The sequence below is a fragment of the Bombus affinis genome, chromosome 13 (genome assembly GCF_024516045.1).
Source record: "Bombus affinis isolate iyBomAffi1 chromosome 13, iyBomAffi1.2, whole genome shotgun sequence".
Classification (NCBI taxonomy): Eukaryota; Metazoa; Arthropoda; class Insecta; order Hymenoptera; family Apidae; genus Bombus; species Bombus affinis.
The window spans coordinates 5,565,123-5,575,236 of NC_066356.1; the positions used below are offsets into that span (position 1 = coordinate 5,565,123).

A 10,114-nucleotide genomic window follows, 5' to 3' on the forward strand; every position below is an offset into this window, starting at 1 on the left:
AAACGTCATACAGAATGTACCGCAATATATGATACTTTATGAAATTTCTAAGATTTATTTCTCTCTCCTTTTATAGCAATATAAATTTTGTAAATATATAACTACAATTTCTGTCAAAGAGCGAACGTAATTTAGAAAATTCAAATCGGGCGTGATAAACACATTATACTACTATATTATACTTTAATACATTATACTTTAAGAAATGTCTAAGATTCATTTTTCTTTGCTTTTATAGCAATATAAATTTTCTAACTGCGTGTATAAATTACAATTTTCTGTCAAACAAGGGCAAACGTAATATATAAAATTCAAATCGTATTGATCAAAAACATGATGTTACATATTTTAATATATTATATTTCAAGAAATTTTTAAATTCATTTCCCTTTCCTTTTATAGTAATATCAATTTTTAACTATATAACTACAATTTTCTATCAAACGAAAGTACTTGTACTATATGAAATTAAGATCCTACCTCTATTATTTAAATCAAATGTAACAAATATATCATATTATATATATATATACAGATTCTATTAAGTTTTAAGAAATTAAAAATATTTATTTCTGTATTTCGGAACGTGCACGAACACGTATCGACGAGGCGGAGGATCTCGACCGTCGCGTCAGTCTGACGAAATCGAGAATTTAAAATCTGGAATATTAGCGCCCTGAACGGCGCGTATGACCGCCATCTTGTAAAAGTGTCTGTAGTGTTTGGAGGTTTAGCGAGAAGGAACAGCAGCTTCGCCGGAGGCTGGAAGTCCTTTTGAAGTGGTTGCAACGGTCCTTGGCAGTCCCTGGGCACCCAGGTGACCTCGTGCGAGGCCAGGGTACCTTCAAGCTGCTAGGACAACCTCACGGCCGACAAACTCATTTACACGCCCGACTATCGCGAAGATGGTGAGCATTCATACGCGAAGATTTTGCATCTAACCCTGTGACAAAATTCATTTTTCATACCGTGAGTACGTTCTCATTAACGAAGGTGACGTTACCATTGCTTAAGACAGTGGCGTATTAGACTCTTTGTCCTTGTCAAATAATCCCCTATTAATTCATTGTTATCGATGCTTCGAATCTTACCTATTAGACGAACAGTTCTGTCGGTTGTCAATATTTTTAGGTAGCGTTCGAGTTAATGCCGTCGCATCGACGATTTCGATGCGTATTGTCGGCACGCTTCTTCACGTTCGTCCCCGATGCTTTTGTATAGTGAAACGATCTAGCATAACCTACGTTTATTTATCGTCATAGAAAAAAGAACGATAATAATGTACGGATTGACGAACCAATTGTTTTTGTTTGGATGCAGGCTTTCAAATCACTGACAGTCCGATTGGTTTCATATTGATATTTGGGTGTCTTGTATATGTGTACAAATGATTGTGGAAATTGTAGTTTTCATAGTTACTTCGGGATCGTGCCTATTTTCTTAATGAGTAACATGTACACGGAAAATGTGACATTTACATAGTAACTTAATTAAGCACATAATTTATAACAAAATATAAAGTTTTATTGCCTAAATTCATTTTTACATTATTTATTATTATTACTTTACCTTTTATTATTTTATCACTTAGTAACTTTTTGGTATGTGTATAATCGAATGTGTTTGATATAAAATTTTTGTATACTACAACTATATTCTAACATAAATATTCTATATTTATTTCATTATTTTTTAATTATATTCTTGCATTCTATATATATATATATATATATATATATTAGCTGGGTTGTTTTAATATTAGTCATGTTATTTAGAGTTCGGCATCAACGGGTGGTACTGAGGGGTCTAGTCCAGCCTCTAGCCCTGCCTCAGCAACAAGTCTCACAATGGCTGCACCAAAATATGGTACCTTGGTTCCAAATCGCATCTTTGTAGGCGGTATTTCAGCTAATACCAGTGTAGAAGAACTTGCTGAGCTTTTCTCCTCTTATGGCAATGTAAAGGCTACAAAAATAATTGCTGACCGAGCTGGTGTTTCCAAAGGTTATGGATTTGTTACATTTGAAACTGAGGAAGAAGCTAAAAGACTTCAGCAAGAGGTTTGTAATACATATGTTTAATATATTTAGTAGTTAAAGATATAACAACCATAGTAGTAATCTGAAATTATTTTGTTTATAGTCTGAATGCATTGTATTAAGGGAAAGAAAATTAAATATAGCACCTGCAATTAAAAAACAACCTTTCAATAGATCTTTGGATGGTGGTTCTGGCTCACCACCCTCTGTGCCTACTAGTACTTACTATTACCCAAATGGTTAGTGTAATTATATTTTATGATGTTATAAATTTAATTTACTAATTAATTATAGTTACATAAATATTTTATTATATGAAATTTTTTATTTTTACCAGGTATGGGATTGACATACCAAAATGGCATGACATTTTATAACACAACAGCTCCAACACCAACGACACCAATTGCTCCACCGACCGATCCAGCAACTATTTATCAAGCTACTGGAGTGTTCGGTAAATTTCACAAAAAGCCATAATCGTAATTTTTAGAACATCGAAATGTTTATGTTAATAGAACGATTTGATTTCGATAATTAGGACCACAAGCTGCTGGTCATCAAACTTTCACGCCTGTGATGTATCCGTGTCCTGCTCCATCTCTTTACATGCCACAACAATATCAGTATTCGCCTATGCCGGTAGGTAACATAACAGATAATAGACTATGCCGACTTCTTTCTCTGAACTCCTTTTTAATCTTGGGTCCTTTGTTCACACCCTATCATATGAATTGTCAATGGGTATAGCTTGTATTTATATTAAACGATAAATCGGTTGCGGTTTGACAGACAAATGGTTTGATGGGAGAAGCCATACCACCGGCGTTTCTACCCAACCCTCAGCAAATGCCTACTTACGTCCTTCTCGACGCTATACAGTATTGAGGTCTAAAGGTACATGGTCTATGCTAAGTGACTAGCATGCAGCGCATTATCTTTGTGCGTTTTCTTTGTTGGACTTCTGCATGGCCTATCAGAATGCATGCATCACTTATCTTTTTTTCACATAATTAACGATTTGTATTAATAATCTCACATACGAGTTGCGCGTATGAATGAATGTAAATTTCCCATCTAGTCTATAAGTACACATTTATTGTGCTTATGTTGCAATAAAAAGAATTTTATTATCGTACAAAATGTCACAAGTATGTTGTTTTTCGTATAATGTGTTGTATTACAGCATAACGTTATTGATGATTTCATATTCACTTTTTTAAGCGCGCATTTATGTATCTTTTGACTTCTTCATTCACATTATTCTATATGTTGTATTTTTATATTGTTCAGAGAATATGGAAAGAGACAAGTATGACATTCATTGCCTACTATGTAGTAGTCTTCTATTTAAAAGATGAAAAAAGATATAAAGTATAAAATGTATAATTTAAACTATAGCCATGCACAAAATGTTAAGGTAAAGTATTTGGTATTTGTGTATCCTGAAAACATCATTTCACAGCAGATTTCATCTTGTAACCTGTATATTGATCTTAGTACTTCCAAACGAGATCAACGTACAAGATGATTATATAATGTACGATATTTTCTTCTTTCTTTTATTCTAAAGATAGATCATGCCGGTATATTCTTTGAATAATTAACTGATCGATGATGTTTTTCTTTCTGTGCAGTACGAGTGTTATGCAGGGGCAGTCGCCGCCGGAGCTCATCAGTACTTGTATCCAACGAACAACTCGCAGAACAGCACGAGTGGCGGTAACAGTAATTCCGGAAGTGGTAACAATGGCACAGGAGCGACGAGCCCACCAACGGGTCCTCCACAGCCAATTCCATCTTTACCCCCTCCGCCACCAACGCATTTCTATCCTCCTGCCGCTCCACCACCGCATCATCATCCACCGGTGCCTACAGGTCCTGCGCCTCCTCAGATGGACCATATTTATTATCCGTTCGCAGCTGGGCCCCATCCACCTCCTCCACCACATGCATCTATGGGATTGACCGATCAGCAGCTATTACTTTTCCCTACTGATGCCTCATGTCAACAAACGTCTTCGTCTGATGGTCAGGTTGCTCCTCAGGAGGTAAGTCACTATCTTTACTTCTCTTTTTTTTAGTAACATATAATAGGTTTCCATAAAATATAGTGCAAAAATTTTAATGATTATCAGAATATAAGGAAGCCTTTTATAAGGTAGATCAATAGTCACAATATTTCATTAATTAATTCTAATAATAATTCTAACTGATAATTGTAAAATTATAATACGAAATTACGTAAATAATTATAATAGTTTTCTCCTTTAATTATGATTTATTCTTTCTTGTAGTAAATTTTAAAGGTTGCATTATATCTAAAAACAAAAGAGAACTATAACTTTTTTTCCAACCACAGTTGTGGCTATTGGTTCATCCTACATTTACGCGATTATTTTTTAAACTGCTAAAGATATATGAAAACATCTCTTTGAAAAGGGAATTTAAATATTGAGATAACTTAATTGTTTCGTGCTAGTGTAAATGCAACATCATTAGCGTGTATAGAGATGTATCCATGATACATATCATGTAAATCGATCGATTATATTGATTAATTAAGAAAAGAACCAAGCAATGGACGGAAAACTACCATCTGTGAAATAAATCGTAGGATTCTCGTTCGACATCAAGCCACTCGGAGCAAGCACATGGTGAAACACAGGTTGCTTCAGGGTCAGCCACACCCTTGGTGTCCTTAATGCCCGTGAAATTTCCCATGTCCGGTCGTTACACCAATTATCATCCAATCGCGATACACACCGCTAATTTGTACAGTTCCCAGACATGTTTAAATGAAACTGACGATTGCAGTGGCAATCAGATGCATTGCAGGGCAATCGTGTATCATCCGGCAGCCGTTTACATTCCTCACACGCATACATCTCCATTTCATAACGCATCCGGTGGTACCAGCCTGTTGCCGACACCTCCGTCAATATCACAACAGTTATTCGATTCTTCGAACAAGAATCAGTGTTTCAATTCCAGAGATTACACGAAATCCGGGAACATGAACGGCCAAAATAACTATTCGAAATCGCAGAATCACGGGATCGCGTTGTCTCATCAGAATCCATTCTTTCGAGCTCAAAATGTGGGGAATTCTCAACCATACAAGCATAGTAACATAGATGGAAGCTATAAGTACACGACGCCGGCGATGAGCTCGCGATTCTCTATGCAGTATAACAAAAAGGCGGTTGGCTCGAACGTGGGCTCCCCGGCTTCCTTCGTAGCACAAAAGTCGTCAGAAAATTACAACCAAAAATCGTTTGGTTCGAATACACCCAGCGGTCAGCCATATAGTTGCACGAATACACAGAAAATGTTTAATCCGGCGGCGAATTTCGATTACGCGAACGGCCGTAAGACTAATAGCGGCGGTGATCAGTATTTCGAGAACACGACAAAACCGAGTAACTATCCTAGCCGTAAAAATACGACGAACTATAGAAACAACGGGGTGATCGCCGGACAAACCGATGGAGGTAACAATTCCAATAGTCAGTCAAATGATAAATACGTGACTAATATCGAAAACGAGAATAGTAATTCGCAGGGTGTGCAAGGGACGGAGAATAATAGTTCGGAGAAGCCGGTGAGCCCACCGCCAGCGCCGTATTCGCCCATGACAAGACCCCTTCCAACTTTGTCACCACCCACCTCCCAGGTCCAGTTCTACAATCCGGCGCAAAACCGCTATCAGCCATCCTTAGCCCCGTCCCAGCATCAGCAGCAGCCACAACAATCGAACGCTCAACGTCGGTACACCATCGCTCCTGCGTTGACCGCGAGCAGAAAACCGACGGAGAAGTACGCGAATTCCAATTCCCAAGCAGCTACCACAACGATGTTACGGCAGAACAAGTACAAGGTCAATGGAATAATACAGGCCGGTAACAAAGTAGCAGACGATAGTCTTGGAGGAGCCGGTGATGCTCCACCAGGCGTTGGAAGAATGCCGATAACACCGCCCGGAACGCCGAGGACTCATCCGGGTCATCCTGCTGGCGACCAAGGTCAGCTGAGCGACGCGTGCCATCAGATGCAAGCTCTGACCCTTTAAAATTCGTTCTCTCGATATACATTAGTAACAACACGTATGCGTACACAGGCTCGATTCGTTTTTCCTCCCTTTCTTCTTCTTTCGGTCCTAACAGTACGTGTAATAACGGTACGTGCGTGTTTAATATAATAGGTTAGAGACAGGTAGATAAAGATATAGTTAGGTAGGTAGATAGATGCATCCCGATTTCGAAGCCGTATGAAAGAGAGAAAATAATAAATTAAAAGAAACGTGTCGATTCACGAACGATCCCAATAATTAATATATTTTGAAAAAAAAACCTGCATAGACAGCACGAATGCGAATGAACTTGAACACATTCGAAAATACACATTTGCTTTATTCTCTTGTGATCTCAATCCCAAATCTATAGAAAAAAGTAAGAAAAGAAAACGGAAACAAAGGAAAGAAGGAGGAAAATATGCAGACTAGATAAAAAACTCCATAAATGTAAATGTAAATTATTGCTCTTCGGTAAATTATTAAATGTACTAAATTGTTAAGCATTTATAAAAGAATATATTATATATTATATATATTATATATATATAAGATAAAAATATATATACGATATTTAAAGATTATTATATTAGTTATGAAAAGAAAACAATATATACGATTAATATATTATATATATGTAAATACATATATACGTATACTCAGGTGGATGTGTATATGTACCTACATATATATGTATGTACGTATCTATCGAAGAGAGCAGATATAATTAGAGTAACGTGAAGCAAAGGAAATAAGAGAAAATTCGAAGTCAAGTTATATTATTATATATATCTCTTTAAATAAAAAGCCGAAATGTTTAACGAAAGAGACGAAGAAGAAAAAATGATAACAATTCTATCATAATAGATAATACAGATATGCTACACATTATTTAAAATCTATATATGTTATATATGCAGTATTTAACATTTATGCGCGATAGGCTCGATAAACCATTGAATCTCACGAGCAAGGCTAGAGTAGGATAGATGGATTACAAACAGATGATAGGACAGAAGAAAACATACAAAAAAAAGGAAGTAATATGGTAACAACAAATAATATGTTATTATCGTACAAAGACGAGCGATTTGTTATGTGTTCAAAGAAAAAAAAAATGGTAGTGATGTCGATAAACGATAACGATGAAGCGAAGGGTAATAGGGAGGCAGAAATAGAGTTGATTTCATAAAAAAAAGACGGTTGCTCAAGGCACTGCCACATCTCTCAGTTTTGATTTTCTACCTGATGGTAAAACCAGTACTTATAGTTTAATTAGAGTAACCGTGAACAAAACAACTCATTCTCACGCAATTTCGAGACGCCACAGTAGAAAAAGAAATAATAATATACTGATTTACATTTCTTCTTTTTTTTTCGACAAGTTATCCGCGCAAGAAAGACGCAGGAGCAAATATTTAAAACTTAACAAACAAACAAAAAAACAGAAAAAAGGAGAAAAAGACAGATGGTCATAAAAATAGCTGTTACAAAAAAAACGATGAAAAAAAGAGAAAAAAGAGATGCCCTAAATACCCGAAAAACGAATACGGTAAAAAGATATACCTTTAAAAGAAAAAAAAAAACAAGTATGTAATAATGAATTAAATAAATGTGTCGGCTGTGAGCTTCCAAGCAAATAACAATAATTAAATTATTATAATATAAAAGGTTAAATAATATTCTACCTAATTGTTATGAACGTATAAATTTCTTTTATCTATAACGAGAAATTTGTTATCTCATATCTCGCATATTGTAGCTATTATTGTCTATTTAAATGAGGAAAACGAAGAATGATAACGAACCGAAGGTTTGTGCGGCGCTGTGATTTAGATGTCGCGGCGAAATATATAGCGGTTTATGTAAAAGAGAGAGAAGGGAAAGAATAAACAGAACGGAAGAGTAAGAAACAAAAAAAGGGAGAAATATAATTCGAGGGACACGTAGATGAGACGACAAAGGCCTAGGACGCATATAGATTACCCGTGAGTCGTTACGAAAAGAAATTAATTTGTTGATAAAAAAAATGTAAGAGTGCCTTCTATTTGTTTTCGTGATTGTATTGTTGAACATTTGTTGCGTTACGTTCCAAGAGCCTCTAATGTTGTTATAAGAAAAAAAAGATGTTTGAAGAATGTTGTTCCTCTATTTATTTATTGATTTACGGGCCCTAGCACGGCCCAAAACCAGCACCCAGCGAATTTGAAAGTGTGAAAGTATGCTGTTAGGAGAATGGAATTCGGGAAAGGGAATTTAATTAGAAGCAAGGACGATTTTAAGGAGATATACAAAAAAAGGAATGGTAAAGACGTAAACGAAGTTTAGTAAATGCGAATAAAAAATAAAACAAAATATGGAAACATCGCATACGGCATTCGAGTCGCATGTCCCCCTTTTTTCTTATTCATTAAATATTATGATCGTACAAGAAAATAAATAAAAAAAGAACGATATTATACATATGTAATCGAAATGGAAAAATGATAAAAGAAAAAAAAAGGAACAGAGCAACTCGTTTCGGCACCTATTTCTATGTATAATACACAAGAAGATATCTCAGCAATATACAAATATAAATATATACATATAGATATATATATATATATATATATTATAAATATTAACGAACGAAAATAAATAAAAAACGTATACCGAAGGTATATGGAATGCGAGTGCGATAGGTGCGTATTTGGGTGTGCGTGAGCGCGTATCTGGATAGGTGGCTGTGATTATTGCGTGCAAGTTAAAAAGAAAACAAGATGAAAACACAGAGAACATGAGAAAAGAAGACAGTTTACGTGTGTAAGCATCCGTGTGTAAGTGCATTAATGTTGTCTCTCTCACACACATATACACACTACACACGCATATTTCATACACGTATACATACCTAATTAAATAAATAAATAAAATAAATATATATATATAAAAATATATACGTCTATAACGAGAGGTAATACAAAAACAAAAAAAAAGAGGTACAATTCTATGTTCAGTTTGGTACTGATTTAACAAGTGAAACGAAACGTGTTTAAAAACAAGACGAGTCGTTTAATTACAATTATTATACATGTACTAAATTCAACGTAGAATGGTGCTGATACGATATAAAATATAATATATACTTCGCAAAGTATATTATGATATAAAAGGAAATCTAAGATAGATATTAGCAGGTATGCGTAGTTGAACATAGGAATATAATTGATGTATATTACATACACAGTGTACGCGGTGTGCTTTCTACGATTGTGGATTATTATACGTTCACAATATGTTGCGTGAAATAGGTTTTGCCTACGCATGATGAATGGTTTTTTGTTATTTTACATGAGCAGCTATTTATTTTTTTATTAATTCGATACTTTAGCCAAATTTCTATTGCTGGAGTAAGACTGGCAATAATTCGGTATTGTTAAGCGTACTTCTAAGATAAATGAACTTGTGCAATCTCAAGAAACATACGGACTAGATTTTTTGTTTTGTTTGCCAATCAGCGATTGCACTATTATATTTTATTGTAATTTGGAAATTATGTATATGGAATTCATTTGAGTTCATTTTTTTGTAAAGTGATCAAACCGTATTCCACAATCTATAAAGCATGCCTCCTAAAACACAGAAATTGATGTATTAAGAAAAATAAAAAACATAAATTATACATAAATGATATGTAGGTTGTACAACAGAAAAAAAAACTAAGTACTCGATGATAATAAAAAAATATATTACGTATAAGAGATGCATATATTTAAAAACAAAATAAAGACATCTGTGCATGAACATTATATAGATGGAAGAGCCATAGCAAAGAAAAGGTATAGACTAAAATAAGTGTGAGTCTCTCCTGCAAATATATAATAATAAAATCTCATTAAAAATATGAAATATACAATGCTCCAATACATATATATTGTATTTGTGTATTTACCTTTCTCGTTTAGTTCGTTTACTTTTTCATTCTTTCCAAAATAAGAAATAATTGAACTAATGAAGAATA

General features: G+C 34.7%; 1 protein-coding gene and 1 long non-coding RNA gene across 3 annotated transcripts; one reads left to right on the top strand and one right to left on the bottom strand.

Annotated features, from left to right (window-relative positions):
- Positions 1–672: 672 nt before the first annotated feature.
- On the top strand, positions 673–10,023 carry LOC126923028 (type-2 histone deacetylase 1-like). Of its 2 annotated transcripts, none has more exons than XM_050736019.1 (7): positions 673–908; positions 1,763–2,060; positions 2,143–2,278; positions 2,377–2,496; positions 2,581–2,681; positions 3,677–4,090; positions 4,657–10,023. In XM_050736019.1, the coding sequence occupies exons 2-7, from the start codon at positions 1,848–1,850 to the stop codon at positions 6,109–6,111; spliced, it is 2,439 nt and encodes an 812-aa protein (XP_050591976.1). In that variant the 5' UTR covers positions 673–908; positions 1,763–1,847; the 3' UTR covers positions 6,112–10,023. The 2 variants fall into 2 exon arrangements, with proteins under 2 accessions (XP_050591976.1, XP_050591975.1); XM_050736018.1 differs by having other exon boundaries at positions 1,776–2,060.
- LOC126923056 (uncharacterized) lies at positions 784–1,226 on the bottom strand. Its single transcript, XR_007713041.1, has 2 exons — positions 1,092–1,226; positions 784–943 (listed from the first exon to the last, which is right to left on the bottom strand). It is a non-coding gene; the product is annotated as an uncharacterized LOC126923056 (long non-coding RNA).
- Positions 10,024–10,114: the final 91 nt, after the last annotated feature.

Bases quoted from the DNA above. Each gene is read 5' to 3' on its own strand.
- LOC126923028 (XM_050736018.1), top strand. The intron at 2,682-3,676 runs GTAGGTAACATA...CTTTCTGTGCAG, and splicing joins ATCAGTATTCGCCTATGCCG to TACGAGTGTTATGCAGGGGC. The intron at 4,091-4,656 runs GTAAGTCACTAT...AATAAATCGTAG, and splicing joins GTCAGGTTGCTCCTCAGGAG to GATTCTCGTTCGACATCAAG.